This window comes from Cephus cinctus, unplaced genomic scaffold (genome assembly GCF_000341935.2).
Source record: "Cephus cinctus unplaced genomic scaffold, Ccin1 Ccin1_scaffold0905, whole genome shotgun sequence".
Lineage (NCBI taxonomy): Eukaryota > Metazoa > Arthropoda > Insecta > Hymenoptera > Cephidae > Cephus > Cephus cinctus.
The window spans coordinates 21,425-39,389 of record NW_014333480.1 but is presented as its reverse complement, the minus strand read 5'-3'; the positions used below and the strand labels follow the sequence as shown (position 1 = coordinate 39,389).

The 17,965-nt window shown below is 37.7% G+C and overlaps 1 protein-coding gene and 1 non-coding gene across 3 annotated transcripts in view; one reads left to right on the top strand and one right to left on the bottom strand.

The window, feature by feature from the left end:
- LOC107271116 overlaps positions 1-17,965 on the top strand; it is a 64,501-nt gene that overhangs the window by 42,968 nt on the left and 3,568 nt on the right. Inside the window, exons 3-4 of one of the 2 annotated variants that reach the window (XM_015746736.2) lie at positions 13,845-13,994; positions 15,177-15,409. In XM_015746736.2, the coding sequence (XP_015602222.1) occupies positions 13,845-13,994; positions 15,177-15,401 (375 nt within the window). In that variant the 3' untranslated portion in view covers positions 15,402-15,409. Of the gene's footprint in view, positions 1-13,844; positions 13,995-15,176; positions 15,613-17,965 lie in introns of those variants that run through there. The other variant, XM_025088353.1, reaches the window with a different exon arrangement.
- Positions 10,125-10,233, bottom strand: LOC112494864. The gene has a single exon (XR_003060759.1). It is a non-coding gene; the product is annotated as a U6 spliceosomal RNA (small nuclear RNA).

Below are 17,965 nucleotides of genomic sequence, written 5' to 3'. Positions count from 1 at the left end.
GGGGGGGGGGGTGCAGTTTTGTATATTTCCAGTCGACATTTCCATGGGAAATTGGAAAATAACCCTCATGATGAATAATGAAAAATTCATTTTGGCCGGTTCTGGTGGGGTGAACGCATAAAAATTGATAGAGGTTGAAAAGTTCGAAATTTCTATAAAAAAAAAACTATTGATTTAATTTTGATGAAACCAATTGCATTTGAAAGTACTAAAAAAAATAGGAGATACTTGTTTTTGCGTTTTTCGATAAAAAAAAAACGTCATTTAAGGGGTGAACCACCCCTATGCCGCTGCAACCAAATTCTCATTAAAGTGGCACTAACCTGCTTCATTTTGCCTTCCCAATTATTAGAAAGCTCTTTTTATGTGTTAATTAAGAAGCTTAATCTTTTGAATAACGTTCGGTTGTATGCTTACCGAAACTAGTCCTTCTTTTTCTGATGCCCTTCTGGCGGGATTCCTCGTACGCTCGCGAGGTCTTCAGATCTCTTGTATCCTGAGGGTTTTGGAGATCGCTGAAAGTGATTCTGGTCTCTAAATTTTGAAATTCATAGTCCCATTTATGTATTCACCCCACCAGAACCGACTAAAATGCATTTTTCATTATTCATCGTGAGGATTCTTCTCCAATTGGTCCCATTAAATATCTCGACTGGAAATATGCGAAACTGCGAAAACCGCCCTCAAGGAGCCCAAATAGAGGGGTTGATTTCACCCCCCCCCCCAACCGTTTTTCCGCCGATAAAAAAAACCAACTGTCTCTTAGATTTTGATGAAGAATAACATATTTCAAAACGAACGAAATCGGAGAGGGACACCTGAGGTACCTTCCTTATTAGTTCAAATGTTGGATTCAAATCTGTAATCGACACAACTGTCCGTAACAGCCTTTGTTACTCATCGAGCAACACATTTATTTGATGTATCGAAACGATTAAGCAAAGGACGAAATTCTTGAGACCACGATGTTATGGAACAATGTGCATTTGCCAAGGATTTACAGGCACTAATTGAAAATGTCAAGCACAGAAAGGTCAACGAGTCAAGAAATTCTAATTGCGTTTACCGGCTTTCGAATACATGGCGGCTACCTGACTTTCCAATTTATTTTAATATTTGCATTCATTTTCTGTCTCTTTGGCTCCTCTCCCTCTTTCTCTCTCTAAGCCACCCACTCTTGACTGAATTTACTTGACGTTCTATAGGATGTATTTTTACGTAAGGCGACCTCTGACATTTCCAGTGCAATTTTTGACATTGAATTAGATATATCGATGAAGCTTCTATAAACCTACGCATTTTGTCGGACTAATAACAGGGTGATTCTACGTACAGCCGGCTGACTTTACTTCTATCCTTACTACTACGTGAGCTACAAAATGTTTGATTCCACAGCGAATCCTACTCCTGGAATTAACATCAGAATTCGATTTAATTAAGATATTAGATTCGATGTAATTAAATTAAAATAATTGCTTGCACTCCATAATGCAGTTTTTCAATGGAATATTTTTCAAAGCTTATTAAAATCGAATTCGATCCACAGTGATCTATATGAAATTACTGTATCAAAAAAAATTTATTTATTAGTATTTATAAATAAAATTTTAAGTGGTAGCTGAAATATGATGTAACGCAATTATATGTAGGATTGATAGAAGTAGATATGTATAATTAACATCGAGTTACAGTTGACGTATGATTTATTATAGAGATTGTAATATGACTGAACGACTAATTAACTCCTTCGTCCCTTCTCCCTCTCTACCCCGTATCACAGTTACTTGGATAGAATCGTAATGGAACGTATACGAGCCTTTTTAGATGTTATCACATGAAACATATGACTGTGTCTTATTCAAACATTAGTCCACGTAATAATGTAACAAAAAACAGCGATTCTCATAACGCAGCTACTCACGCACGCACTGTAGAAGGCAGTTTACATGGTTCACGTAACGGAAAAGTTAAATTCTCAGGTAGGTTTTACGGAAAGTGTTAAATATCAAAGACTCGCTGGAACGGTAACGGTTAAAAGGATTTACCATCGCATTTTGGTAGTCAGGTTGCGCAGACTCGTAATGGCTCAACGTGATTTACTTATTGAATTTACATTGGCCGAGGCCCAATATAAAACTTTTGCTAGTTCTTATGAAAATTCTTCCAGTCTATTACTCTGCAAACGTTTCAACTGGAGTTATTGAAAGATCTTTGTACATTGATACCATATATCTGTAGAAGAAAGACGATGCTGTTCTACGAATGTTAGTAATGACGTTGAGATTAGGTAAGGAGTGAGGACCGTAATGGAAATGGTGACGAACGATTTAAATGAGAGTTAACACATTAAAGGCGGGGGATCTTGACGAAAGTATGCTAGGTAACGCCGCGACCGCCCCGCCTCGTTTTTGAACAACCGAACAGCTTCAAACCACAAAACATACTAAATACAAATGTAAAGTGGCGCATGGATTGCGCAATGTGGTTGCCAACCGTACTAATACGACTCCCGCCTTTAAGCTATAGTCAAGATAAATCGTAGTACTACGACTCCCGCCTTTAATGTGTTAAGATGTTTTATTAGAAAGGGATATATAACAGTAAAACTACAGGTTACGGACACGTCCACACGGTTCGACGGTTAAACTAACTCTAGCCTATCTTCTAATACAAAGTCGTACCCAAAATCACTCACATCTGTTTTACATCCATTCATACTTGCATTCTTTCCTTTTACTTGGGACTTTACTGATGCCGGGCAATCTGAGCCGGCGCGACAGTCAATTACTCGTTCGACTCTTGTATATATCCTAATCCTATTAAATTTACGGCCACTTTCCAAGAAAGACTTTTGTCTCGATTCTACATATCTATACACGTGCTTATAACCTTATAGCGGCTAGAGACGCGGAGATAAGTTTAAAATATTTATTAAAATATCAAATTTTTCAACCAGATAACGGAAATTTGCTGTTTCAATCGATGAAAATTATAAAAATTGTATGAGTAATACAAATTTTTGGCACAGTCGTGAGTACAGTGCATGTGTAAAATTTGATTTTCAATGTGTAAAGTGTACTTTTTTCTTCATACAGTGTACAATGTGAAAAGTACACTTTGAAACTTACATGAACTTTACTCACAGCCGTCCAAAAAATAGCGTATGCAACTCCTGCGTGGCTATTTTTCACCTTACGCACTAGTTGCATAGTATACTGTTTTGTTTCTTCGTTCATAAATCAATCATTATCTTTATTCATTTTGCTATATTCTTAAATTGCAGTTGTATGTATCTCGATCTTGGTATTCTTTTTCTTTTCGTCGGACAATAAATTGCTCCCTCAAACCTTTTTCTTAGAACATGCTCATAATCACGCCAGCACCCCGTGTCTAAAAGTATTTACGTACTCATTACTTGAGCGCCATAGTCTATGATATTAGATATAGTTAGACTAGACTCAAAATTCTTCTCGTGAGAATCGAAATGCGTGTGAAATTGAAATGAGTGTTCCAAGATTCATCGAAAATATTGCTGCAATTATTTTTAGAACACACTTTCTGTCATTACGTCACAGTATATTATAATAGCTGTGAAATGTTATTTATTTTAGTATATGAAAAGTTTTATTTTTTAAACATTCTACATTTGATATTTATGCAAGATGTTTATGAAAATATATCATGAAATAATAATAATAATAATATATACAGTGGAGACTCGATTAACCCGATTAATTGTTGTCGTAAGTCATTCGGATAATCGAAAATCCGGACAATTGAATGTATGAAGAAAAGCGATTTTTGTGTTACATGTGTATTAACTCTAAAAAGATTACTACGTCGCCCGTGTATGGTTATCTTTTAGGTACGTTGTCATATGGTATCTTTCTAGGGTTAATACGTAATGTTAAGTGTTTATTCAAAACAACAAAAAATTAAACTTATTAAAATCAACAACATAGGACAGTCACTGTAGTTGAATTTTGTTTAAAATATTTGGTAATTGTCATTTGACGTAAAGAATTTTTAGATTACAATTTTTAGATACAATTTTTTTTACTTTCTCATCACATACAAAGTATGTAAGAAAGTATTGCAATCCAAAAAAAATCGACTCCCAGATTGTGATGGAAATACATGTTTTGAGGGCCCTAGATTCCAAAAAAAGCATTCACTCATTTCTGTCTGTCTGTCTGTGGTAAATTCTGTCCGAAAACACATTAACTTTCCAAAGAGGCTACGGGTCGCAATGAAATTTGTTATGTGTCTTCTGTGTATAAAATGTAGTTTTGGTATTGTAATTGACACCAAAACACCAATCCGTTCTGGCACTTTACCTGAAATGTGAAAAATAAAAAACAAATTTTCTATCGATAGTCTGATTAAAAAATTACTATGCTCTAGTCTGCAGTGTACAGACCTTTTTTTGACCAATTTTATGAGTTTATTCCTTAGTATACGTCAATATCTAGACGTAGATATAATAGGTACAACTCGATAAAAAAACTGACTAAACTAAAAGAATTTTCTATTTCAACTCTACATCACTCAATTCTTAACATCAAGTAATTTCACAACCGTAACGTGATGCCAGTAACAATCGTGATGAGAAAGGCACGTGTTGCGATCATGCCATTAGCACCTTTTTTGCTTCCTCATAGAGGATGCTATGTGACGGTGGAAAATTTTCCTGTCGAGATTTTCATGTCACCATGTTCAGAATGTGCCAAAACGTCGAGAAAACACGTTTGGAGAAAATGTCCGGATGTACGCGCGCGCGTGTGTGTGTGTGTATGTGTGTAATGGCCTCCCAAAATTCAAACGTGTATAACTCGACAACGGTTTTAGCTATAGCCCCCCAATTTTGCAGGCATGTGCAGCTCTATAATCCTTTCATTGACTATAATTTTCGTAATGATGCAAGCTGCAGCTCGGATTTTATGTCGTTTTCAAATTCCCAAAAAAAGGACGTTATCACTTTAGCGATCGCAAATTTTGTGATACTCGTCTAAATAGTTTTTGACGAAGAGATTCATATCGAAGGTTGGTTGGTATCGCATTGGGCCGAATCCATCGAGAACTTTTGATTTTATGATATTTTGAATTTTTCGAAAAATTAAATTTATAAATATAACTCCCGTCAACTTTAACCGATTGAGCTCCAATTTTCGAAAAGTATAGAGTATCATTTAGCCGTGATATGTCTCAAATTTGGCGGAGATCGGTAAAACGGATCTGATTACACGTATATTCAAGTTTTTGAATTTCAGCCAATTCAAAAATATTAGGCCCGAAGAGATCATGCAAGAGATTTATCCTTACATGCGTTCTCTACAGTATGAAGCACCCGAAGTTGTGAGAGGCATGGGAACTCACGATAAACAAGCCGCAAGTTGAAACTTGCAATTTGCTTCCTCCGAATCGTAAGTAGTGTACCAAGTCCCTATATGAGGATGCCAAGAACTTTAATTTTGCAATTTGCTTCCTCTGAATCGTGGGTAGTAGATGAAAATTCATCTATGAGGAAGCCAAAGATTAAAAAAAAATGAAAATGCTTCCTCATATAAGGACTTCGTACACTACTTACGATTTGGAGGAAGCAAACTGCAAGTTTCAACTTGCTTAAACGAGACTACAAAGATATTTGCTCACGGTTGGCAATCCGGATAATCACGAATCCGTATAACTGAGGTCCGAATAATCGAGTCTCCATTGTCTACAGTAACGTCCAACTAAAGTGCAACACTTGAATTTTTGTACATATCTGTGAAAGTATGACAGATTTCGAAAAGCCAAAGACATATTTTTTAGGAAATTTTCTTCTCGTTCGAATGGTAAAGGTTTTATCCCGATCGGATACAAAATGGCCTAATGGCAGGGGTTGGAGTGAAAAAGTGCATTTTGGAACTTTTTGAAAACTTCGAGATCTAGTAGTTCCGGAAGGAAATTTATATTTCTAATCAGGGCACGAGAGAGAGCATCCTTCGGCATTAAAGCCCCCCCCCCCCATTAAACCCCTGTAGGATCACTCTAGGGGGAGTTACACCCCCTTAAACTGAAAACACTTAAATGGCCATAACTTCCGAACGCGCCGGCCAATCTGGTCCAGTTTCTGCATGATATCATCTTTAATGGTACTGCAGGTTCTCACAAAATTATTGTTCTCGGAGATGAGACCGTGACGGAGATCTCGAGATTTCGCAAGCGCACCCGCAGCTTCCCCGCAATTTTTCATTGGGAAAGCGATGAAATAGAAGTTTCATTTTTATCCACGTTGTAGCTGAGATTTCAACGATTAAAACGCGCTTTTAAACATCCAAATACGAGTACGCTAAGGGGTGTAATTATCCGTTTGAAAAAACGGCTAAATGTTGCGAGTTTCACTCGAGGCGCTCGGGGGACTACTACCCTACCACGCGCGCCAAGCATTTGTCCCTCGACAATAATATATACTCTACTGTACATACATCAATATTAGACATAACCTCTTTAAAATTTCGGGCCAAATTTTCCTCTAGGCCGTACAAATGACGCGATTGCATCTTATGTATTTCCAATTACATAAGAGATAAATATATTTTCTTTCAAATTTCCTTTTTCCTGTAAATTTGAATCTCAAAATTTGGTATAGTCATTCGGCCGTTCACATATACACGACAAACTCACTACCTGAAGTTAGTCTCTCCATTCGATTTCTGTTCAATTTCGATTTTCTGAAATAATACATCCTTTTTTCATAATACCAATTTCATAAAATACCTCTCACAAGAATCATACCTCAATGTATGTATGTACATACATATACAGAGTTATTCAGTAGAAACGCACCACCCTGAAGTTAGCGCGCCCATTTGAGTCTTATGGTAAAGCCATGGTTCGTTTGGGCTGAATAACGTGGTATAGGTATGCAATATTTTCATTCAACTTCCTTTATTTTTAACAAAAATGCCTATAAAGACTTATTCAGGTTTGTTGAAGAACCTGAAGATGGTTTTAACATAAAAATCGATAGAAATCAAATAACTTCGGGTAATTCCTAATGCAGTCCCGAATAAATCATGTATATAGCATATTATAATAAATCAGATACATATTGTCGGTATGCATGAAAATTCAATAAATTAACTAATCATGATTTAAAATCACACAAGCAAATAATTCGCTTGCAGTCTCTGATTAGATTGCACGAAATTATTGAGATCGCTCAGATTCAGACATATTTGTGCTCGTGTAAAGGAGTCCATTTCCTTTCGTGACAGAGTGAACTTAACCTACCGGAAACTGCTGACGGTGAGATAATCGGAAGGGAGGCCATTCGACTCGCAAACGCAGAACGTTAATCCTTGTCGGATAGCTTATCTTTTAGCCATTAGAGGACTCAACTTTCGCTCGATTTACGTCAGTATATTCTTTCTTGATAAGATTAGACTGCTGCTTCCTGTTCCAAGCTAATACATCTTGTGTAACGTTACGACTCTCATACGCAGATTCACGGATGATTTTCCTCATTTTCTCAAGTAGACAAATACATTTTACGTATTTATACAGATGCCACATTTCCTTTCCACAACATAACGACCTTTACTACCTCGCTTCTAGTTTTCCGTATCCTAACCTAATTTCAAAGATACACTGCAAACTTTTAACGGTAACTTTATTGATTCAGATTGAAAATTTTTCCAAGCAAATTTCTAAGGGACAGAAACTTATTATGTCAGAGTATAGAAAAATATGTATCGAATAAGGATTATGAATATAAATATTTTTATATGAAACATCTTTTAAAGAATGCAATTGCAAGTCTGGTAGATACTTAATAGAGTCTGCTTGAATGAGGTACCTGACCAGTAAAGCTTACGGTAGGTATCGTACTAGTCGCTGATTTTCACAGTAGCGAGATATTCAAACAGCACTATCGTCGAAACATACTTTACTTGATAAATAATATAAATATCGAGTGTTTATAAATTGTAGAAAATATAGAAAATCAGGGCGAACTTCGGAAATGTGGTTGTTCATAAAAATAAAATTTCGGAGTCGTCAGTTGTGGAGTACTTCTATAAGTACTCTCAGAGTTTGTCGTCAGTCGACGAAGCAGTTAACTTACATTCTCGAGGCTTTGTGATTGAGTTTGTTATTTCAAATAAATTAATCTGTAAATAAGTAAATATCCATACACAAATGAAGTATGTCAATTTGTATCGTGTCAAACTTATAACCTCAATAATCATAGCGTCATATTAACAACTAAAGCAAAGAATTTGCGAATTCACATACGATTTTAAATTTAATTAGAAATAACAGTTTAATTCGTGAAAACAATTAATCCAGTACAGTACAAGGCTCATGAAACTTACTTTATATAAACCGTCGAAACATCGTATATTTATCGCTCAAGGAGATCTAGTTTTTTTTTTAATTGGATTACTATCAAAGATTCGTATCCAATCGACATTTTTATCATTAATGTTAAGTAAAATCCATAGCTGAATACTTACATAGTATAAACAGTGAAAAATTCCCGCCATTACAGGAACCAGCGACTAGTACGACACCCACGCTAAGCTTTATAGGTCAGGTTTCCCATTATCTGACAAGTTCGCCTAGGTGCTAATATACTACACACGTACAGTACTGGTCAAAAGCATCAGCGCAGTGGAATTTGCCCCAGTACTGCATTGCGCCAATACTTTTGACCAGTACTGTATATATTAATAATGAAATAGTATTTCTATAATATTGTGACGTGATTTCTCGACTCACAGTCAAAAGGCGACTCCAGCTACCGACTCTTATATAAGAACAAACTTCTGCTACGAGTTACTTGATCTTTTATAAATTGAAGTATTATACAGAATCTTCCTTTCAGATAATATCATTATTATTTTTCTTCAAGTTGGTATCATAATTATATTTCCAACAATTATGAATATCTAAATGAATTTCCTTGAAACTTCGTTGTCATACATTATGCAAAATGAATGTACAGTAAGTTAATTAGAATGAATAATTTTGCTATTGTCTTTATAAAAAGAATTTTCAAAAATTCTCCCGATTTTCAAAATACTATAAAAATTGGTATGAAGTAAAGTACTATTGTAATGAAAACACAAACACATATGCCATCATATTAAACCATCGTGGTCCATAGTGGGAGCATTGATGAAGAACATGGATAATAGCTATTGAAATGCTTTTGGCTACCCTAATGACAAATTGACTCAATCATGTGCATGCGTACATATGGATATGGATATAGGAATGCAAATTCGTGGATCCGCATGCATGCATGTATGTATATGTGGTTACATACAAGCTTGTAAATTGAAACATGCTTGCATAATAAGATAATCAAAAGTGCGTTACACCCCATTCGCAGAGTACTCAAACCAGGGTGAACCCTTCGACTACACTTCACTTTATGTACTGTATACATAAATATTGTAGGTAGTTTTCTAATTAAAAATTAACAGGGCAGTTAGTGTAACACGAAAAATAACTCTGAATACTAATCTCTTAATTAAACAATTTCATAAATTTGAAGGATAACTTATGTAAATTACTATCGGTCAATTAGGATGATTGTTTGCACAATGATTATTATTATAACTGCACTGAAATACGTGATATCGATATTTTGGATTGGAGTGTCATCTTGTTGATGCAAAATGATGTTACGTATACCTTTTCTAAAAGCTGCAATGATTATCATCTTACAGGATGCAGTCTTACATTGTGTTCTTTCATTTGGAATAAGGTTGCCGCAACCTCAAATATTGAGAAGCTGAGAAAGCTTATGTGGCCGTGAAATTGTGATAAAGTTTAGGGAAGGTTTTCAGGCTATGTAAAAAAGAAATGACGCGATGGATATAGAGCGACAAAAAGAAGCCTTTCAAAGAAATCTCGGCTGTTATGAATAGGGGATAACCTTTACTAAGATAGCCTTCAGTCGTCACTGAAATTCCTGCCTTCAAACTAAAAAACTTCATTTGTTTTGCTGTGCCGAAACTGTCACTTTTTATTATTTTACGGCTATTGGGCGGGCCTATTTTTAGATCTAGATGCTGTACATTTTTATAAATCATAATTGTATGTAAATGAGACGTAAAATTTTCGTTAGAAAAAAAAATGTGGAACGCTTCACGATTTTGCGTGTCATCCTTGCGCAGGGGCCATGCTAATCTTCTCTGTATCGTTCCAATTTTAGTATATGTACTGCCGCGAAGCAAGTACATTTGCAATTTTTCACATACTATATTATATAGTAATCAACAATTTACTGGCCTACGTTCGGGAAAAGCTTATGCATCTTTCGTCACCTAGTGGCCATTACCGCAACTATTACTACCACCTTAGTACAATCCATGTCATAAGTTTATCTTTGATCCAGGCTACATTAGTTCAACTTCCATAAAGTGTCCCCCTTTTTGTCTTACAATACCAAAGACTCACAAAATATTCAAATAAATGTAACATAAATAATAATTAATTAAATGTCAAATTAATGACACTTCGAAAAACGTGAAACAAAACATATTCTTGATATATTATGCCATCAAAAAATTAAAAGACAAAATCAAAGATCATTGTACAAATAACTTCAACACTTGGAATATTAATTCCAATTATGTAAACTATATCAGATATTTTGATACTTAATTATTTAACAAATCATGAAACTTTAATTATTCGGCAACTTATACTTACAATAGTACTATTAAAACAAGATATGTATAAACGTTGTTTCCAAAAATTAAAATGATATCTCAAGAACATGTCAGAAATATTAAAGATTATTTTTATAATGTTTAAATACACTAGTTACACATATACACACACATATATTTAATTGATAAGCATAACATCAACAAATTTTTAATAAAATTTAAACAATCTTTTCGAAACGTTAACATTTTTTACATTATCACTACGACGTAATGTTCCTCAAACATTGCACGTCTGGTGAAGAACAGCCTTAAGAGTATCAGACGAAACATGCATACACGACAAAATAATATTATTGTCGATAAAATCCTCTAGAATTCAATTTCAATGCGATCAACACGCGAACCTTTGGTGTGTAAATGAGATAGCACCATCGATAGAACTTTAACCTCTCACCTTCCCGAGAAATTGTATCGTGCCACACCATAATATCTGTCGAATCGTGTATACTGTGACGTGGCACTTTATGCACGTCACAAATGAGAGAAGGAATAGGCGATAAAACAGCTACACCGTGAGGTCCGCAAAGCAACGTAACATTTGCGTCGAGCGTGGACTGAATTTAGCATTTAGAATGTGTATTAATTCTCTTCGGGATATGTATTTTGTATTTTACCAGCGGTGGTCGGTCCCGTAAGGGAACCATCACGAAAAATTAGAAGTAACGAGGCTCGTGATAGACCAATCACGGCCCTGACTACTGCAGAGGGGCCCAGCCAATGCAACCAGCGGCACTGCCGTGACGTAGCCACAGGAGTAGGGCCAGCGCGACCGTAGAGCACCACTGAGCGAGGCCATCTACGCAGAAAGACGCCGCGAGAAGATCCAAGATTCTGGCTGCATCAGGGGTAGCAGTGGTGGCCTGGATAGGGTGTGGATGTGATTCCCGCCTCGAGAAAAGACACTACAATCGCTCAGAAGAGGTGAAGATGCGCGGATCTATTTTTCTAGGATCGAGAACACAATTGAAGATCGCGGGCGAATTGGGCCGCGTAGGGGCTAGCGCAAATTTGATTGGGCCCGAGGGTACTATTCCTCCGCGCCACTAGGGCACGTTAGCGGGTGAACGTTCGGGTAGCGTTACTTGCGGTGTAGCGAACGTAGTGCTTGTGTGCCAAAAGTCTCGTGTTCCGTTTTATAGAAAGAAAAAAATATAGAGCAAGAGTGAGAATGGACAGAGAGGATCTAGACGATCTGGAGAGGGCGATTCGGGGTGAGTGACGCTCCCGAGCTTATTAATTTTGCAATTGATCAAGATTAGCGGGACCCTATATTTCGCTGCTGGATCTTCGATCCAGACAGCACGCGTCGCCTTTCGCTTGCACGATCATTAGGATCTGATGCTTGCCAAGCCAACATGGTGGTGATCTGAAAGCTCCGTTATCTTGTTTCAACGTTTAGTTTTTAGTTTTTAGTTTTGTGTTTGATTATTCGTAGAGCATGTCCAAAGAAATTTCATGTAAAATATTCCTATTTAGTCCACGCTACGTGTCATCGTTTCGGTCGTGCGTCGTGTAGTGTAAGTGCCGCGCAGTGGAACCTTTTTCTTCCGGCGATATTCGTGGCTGTTAGGAAGGTAGATAGGAGATTGTGTATTTTCTGACTGATTTTCAGTAGATAAATAGGTCTCCGGAACTGATTGTGGCCGCGGGATTATTCGTGACGGGATAGGCTAAAATGCTTGACGACAAGAGAAAGATCTTGATTCCTAGCGGGGAATCTAAGAATTCGGTATATTAGGTGACTTGACAGGAGGTCAAGCACCATTATTGTTACGGCGTTCGAAATTTGTAAATATTGTTAAGCCGACGAGTAGGGCACTAGGCCACTCGCCAACTGATTTATGTAAAAATTATTGTTGCTCCTCGTTGCGTGAGCATTACGTAAGGCGCGTGTGGTTACCAAAAGCGTCCGGCCTTCTAGGAAATAATTTCAAGTTTTTCGTAAAGGATTCTGATTCGTCTCATCCTTTTAAATTTTATTATTTGTGTTACGTAAGGAATCGTTATTCCTTGTTATTGGAATGGTAAGGGTCCGTTGGTCTCTACGACAGTAACTCTCCTAAATTAGCCATCTCCTGTATTTCCTACAAGACTGTTAGTCAATCTGATTATTATTAACGCGTTCTAGATTATTTTGGAACCGTTGTTCCGTCTCTATTATTACCCTGCGTTTTATAACTTATTTTGGAACCGTTGTTCTTTACTGTGTTTAGTTATTCACAAATTATTATTATATTAATTTTTTTTATATTTGATAATATTTTTCTTGTTTTTAATAAATCGGGCCCGTCTGTGGGTTCCGTGTGTTTAAACGAAACCTCAGATCTATTTGATTTTATAAAGCCCCTTTTGTGTTGTCTAGTTGTGATTATAGATTTCAGATTTAGATATTGTCTCCCAGACCCAGGACCCCACCGCATAAGAGCTGGCCAAGGTATCCTCTAGAGACAGCGGCGTAACTCTGGTTATGCCTGGCGCCCAGTAAATTCATATTTTATTAATTATTTCTGGCGGTGCCATTTATTTGTGCGATTACTGCATCACAATACACAAATATGCAAACATGCTCCCAACAGGTTTAGCGTTCCTGAAATACATACATATCCTTGTTGAATATTTTCATGTGGTTGGAACTTAATAAATCGTGTCAAGGTTCTTGTAAAAAGCAAAAGATAACAGAGAACAAGACTATCCACTCAAGATGTATGCATGAACATGACAACTCTAATATTCTACATATTTTACTGTAGATAGCGAGTGGAAGATCATGTAGGTATGTCACTTACTGCTACATGTTACATGAATTCTCTTTTACAATTCCACTTCCCATTCAAATCTTTTGCACAAATGAAAATGCATTTGATTTGGACTTTGTCAAGTCTCAAGTTGTTTGAAGGAAGTAGGACTGAAACAATAAGTTTACTACTGCAGAATGTAGTGCACATATAATAATCATAACGCAAACAGAATTTAAATATGTTGTTTATCTAGATAAAAGGTTTGCAAAAGTATATACTTCGACAAATATTTGATTTATAATTTTTACAAATATTCCAATTGTTGAATAATCAGTCAATTGAATCTGTATAATGTGGACGAATATTTGGCTTTTTACAGATACTAAGCAACAAACCAATGAGCATAGCTCACGATAGCAGTGACCTTGAAACCGACTGGAGAGACAGTGAATTCATCACGGAATGCTTATGCTGGCATAATGTGTATAGACAACGTCATAATGCTCCGCCGTTGAGTATGTCACCTCAGGTAAATATTTTTCAAAAACTCTTTCATGCTAGTCTTAGAGTATAATTAAATATCATTATTAAATAATTCCTTGTATTTTTATTAAGACAAAACTATATTTATAAAGAACGTCATGGTTATGGATAAAATTTATATTATTTCCCAGTAAATGAAACTTCCATTAGTAGTAGTCAAATTACTAATCTTGCAGCCTCAATAAAATTGGACATTAGAAATACTGTGCGTTTATACAGGACTCTGGTGAATTGATCAATACGCGTGGCATGACAGGATAATGACGTCACAACTAAGAATTCAAATTACCCGTTAAAATTATACAGAATTCCTTGTTTGACCTCGGGTTCTTAGTGCTTTTAGTTCATTTTATACCATTAGTTTCCCTAGGTTATGTAGATTTCATTCATAAAAATGGGATCCCTATTAATTTCCCAAACTCCGAGATTCTCGAACCGTCATATTCTTGAATGAACAAAGTGCCGAACGGTCATCTTCCCGTAAGTTTATTTTCACGAACGCTCGAGCGTTCGAATTATTATTTTACCGAAATACACATTACCGAATGTTCATTATACCGAACGGTCATTCTCTCGAACTGTCTCGAACTACTGTCGAACGCTAAAGCGCTCGTTATCTCGCCGAAATACAAATTCCTGAACGTTCATTCTCCCGAACACTCATTTTCACGAATAGTCCCTTGCTCGAATAATGCTGTCCAATGACCACGAGATGGCAGCCGATCGGCACACCGTCGGTACGAGTTGTAGGCCGGGGTTCTCATGCGTATCTTGCACAAGTAATCCGGAAAATTATTTTAAATAACGAAGACAACTTTTCACGTTATCGTAATTAAAAGTAATAATACATTTTTCAAGCACCCAACTAATAGAAATCACACATAGGAATGAGATAACGAGATAAGTGAGATAACGATTCGAGCGCTTGAGCGTTCGGGAGTATGAGAGTTCGGGCAAATGAACATTTGGTAAAATGAACATTCGAAAATGTGTATTTTGGGAAGATGATAATTCCAACGCTTGAGCGTTCGTGAAAATAAACTTACGGGAAGATGACCGTTCGGCAGTTTTTCGTTTTGAGAATATGACGGTTTTGAAATCTTGGAATTCGGGAAACTTATAGGGGTCCCATGAAAATGTATTATGATTTGTCATAATTTTATTACAGTTATGCGAATACGCTCAAACTTGGGCTAATCATCTAGCGCACACGAACACATTTTACTACAGAAACGATCGGGAGGTCGGTCAAAATTTGTATTGTCGTCCTGGTGGTGCAGTTCCTGGTGACGTCACCGGACAGGATGTCGCTGCTTACTGGTACTCTGCTGTTAGACAATACGACTTCTTCAAGGAACCGGATGTTCTTCATGCCAATGTTAATGCAGGTTAGTTTTGTAGGCATCTTAATGTAAACAAAGCGCAACGGTCGACTATTTCCTAGAACACAGCAACGTTGCCTAGCTCTCGCGCGTAGGGCAAAAGCCTCGATATAGGAGGGGGAAGTAAGGAGACAAAGTAGTAGTCGTCGCAGAGACGCTAGGGCGCGAACACAGTGTGCTTGTAAAAAAGAAAGAATAAAGTCCGTTCTACTTATGAAGATTTCCTCAGAGTTTTGATTCCTTGTTTCCAACTGAAGTACCTACAGTTTTTCAAAAGTGGGATTCGAAGCGAGTAAGACGCGAGACAACAAAATACGGGAAAAACGCGTTTTGTATAGCGGGACAATGAACACGTACCAAAGTTAAGTGAAGGAAACACGCGCGTGTGTCGCCGTAAGAGAACTATTGTGAATACTGTGTGTTGTTTGCGATCAGTCGGGAATATTTGGTGCTGGGTGTCGCGAATATTTTTGCTGTGTGTTAATCGATAATTACCGAGACCGATCCGGAATTGAAGCTTTGTGCTAACTATTTGCGGTTGCAGTCGATACGGGTAATTGCTGTGTGAAAAAAAAAACGTGGAACGTGACAATAATTTGTTTTACTGTGTGCAAAAAATTCGCGTGTATCGTTACACGGACAAACAAACATTTTTAGGATAGGTGATTACAAAAATCGTAGTGCCACTAACTCTTGAGGAAGTGTCTCGATTTAGTTGAAGGGCAAAGAAACAGTAACAGCGCGCTGCTGCGTGCAAAAGTGCGCGTGGAGAAGAAGAAGAAGTAAACTTTCTCTGGCGCGCCGGTCAAGCGATCGCGTGAAGTGTATCGAGATGGCAGCCAAAGAACCCTCTGAGTATACAGTCGCCGAATTGAAAGATTTTCTTCGTGAAAATAATTTGTCAGTGGTGGGTGCTAAAGCCGAACTGATAAAACGCTTGACAAGTTTTGACGCGGCCATATGGGAACGTCTTAACGAGGAACGCGAAAAACTGGTCGAGAGCATTGGGGAGCACGAGGAAAATGCATCTGAGTCGGAGAACGACTATCACGAAGGCGTCGAGACTATAGTCCAGGTACATGGTACAAGGAATGCCCCGACCGAGGACGAGTTGATACGCCGAGAGAACGAATTATTGCGAAGGGAACGAAGTCTGCTTCAGCGGGAGTTGGAAATCGCGAGACAAGGGTATACACCACATGTTAATACCGAGGCGAACGACAGTCAAGAAAGACATAGTTCACAGACCACAAACGAGAAAGTGAGGGCTGTTCGGGATCTACTGAGTGAATTTAACGGCAGCGAAGGCTCGTTTTGGAGATGGGAACAACAATTGTCCTTATTGCGAGCGACGTATAACCTGGATGACAATTCATCGAGGATTTTGATCAGTTCGAAGTTAAAGGGCCGCGCACTGGAATGGTTTCATTCAAAGCCGAGTCATCTCGTACTGAGTGTTGAGGACTTATTGAAGGAAATGAAACAGATGTTCGATCATCGACAAACGAAGTTAGTGCTACGTAAAAAATTCGAACAAAGACAGTGGCAGACAAACGAACCATTTGGTGATTATTATCATGATAAAGTCATTTTGGCTAATCGTGTACCAATCGATGAAGACGAGATCATCGATTATGTTATCGATGGAATAAATGACACTAACTTGCAAGACCAGGCACGAATTATGCGGTTCAAGACGCAAGTGGAGTTGCTTCAAGCGTTTGAAAAGGTGACGCTGCATCCGAAAAAGGCGTTCGATCGAGAATCGAAGTGGAAGAAAGATGGGAAATCGATGAAAGAATCAAAGGACAATTCGTCATTGGTCAAGGAGAATTCAACGCCGTCGAAAGTAGATTCGACATCAACAACCGAGAAACCAACGTCGCAGCGAAGGACGCCGAGATGCTACAATTGCCGTGAGTCTGGACATGTCGCACCCAACTACCCGAAGCCAAAGAAACCGAGAGGCTCGTGTTTCAACTGTGGGTCAACGAGTCATCAGAAGAAGGATTGTCCAGAAGAAGAATCGAAGTCCGCACCAGCGAGTACAACGAGTATGATTGAACCGATTCATGCTAGCGATCCGTACTATGTTCAGCTTAGCTTCTCTGTTGATGACACGGAAGGTGGTAAGCGTATTCATACTGTAAGTGCTGTAGTCGATCCTGGCTTTCCGGTAAGTTTAATAAGAAGCGAGTATGTACCGATGAATTTGCGCGAACCTGTACCGCCGAACGGTGATCGTTTTTGAGGGATGAATAAGTCAGTCGTTCACGTGTTAGGTACATTCACGAGAACTTTGAAGGTTGAAGGAATCGAGATAGAGATACGCTTTCTAGTAGTCCCTAAAGAAACGATGTCGTGTGTCGCGTTACTTGGGCGTGATTTTTCCAGAAATCCGTTGATGAGAGTCGAGTTAGGCGAAACCATACAAATTGCGAAAAACTACATCTCTGTGGAGGAGCTCGATACCATCACACAGATAATGATGATTAATTATGTCGAGTCACCATATCAAGTTAAAAATCAACTAAATATTAATCCGAAAATCGGATTTGAAATATCAAAAAAATTG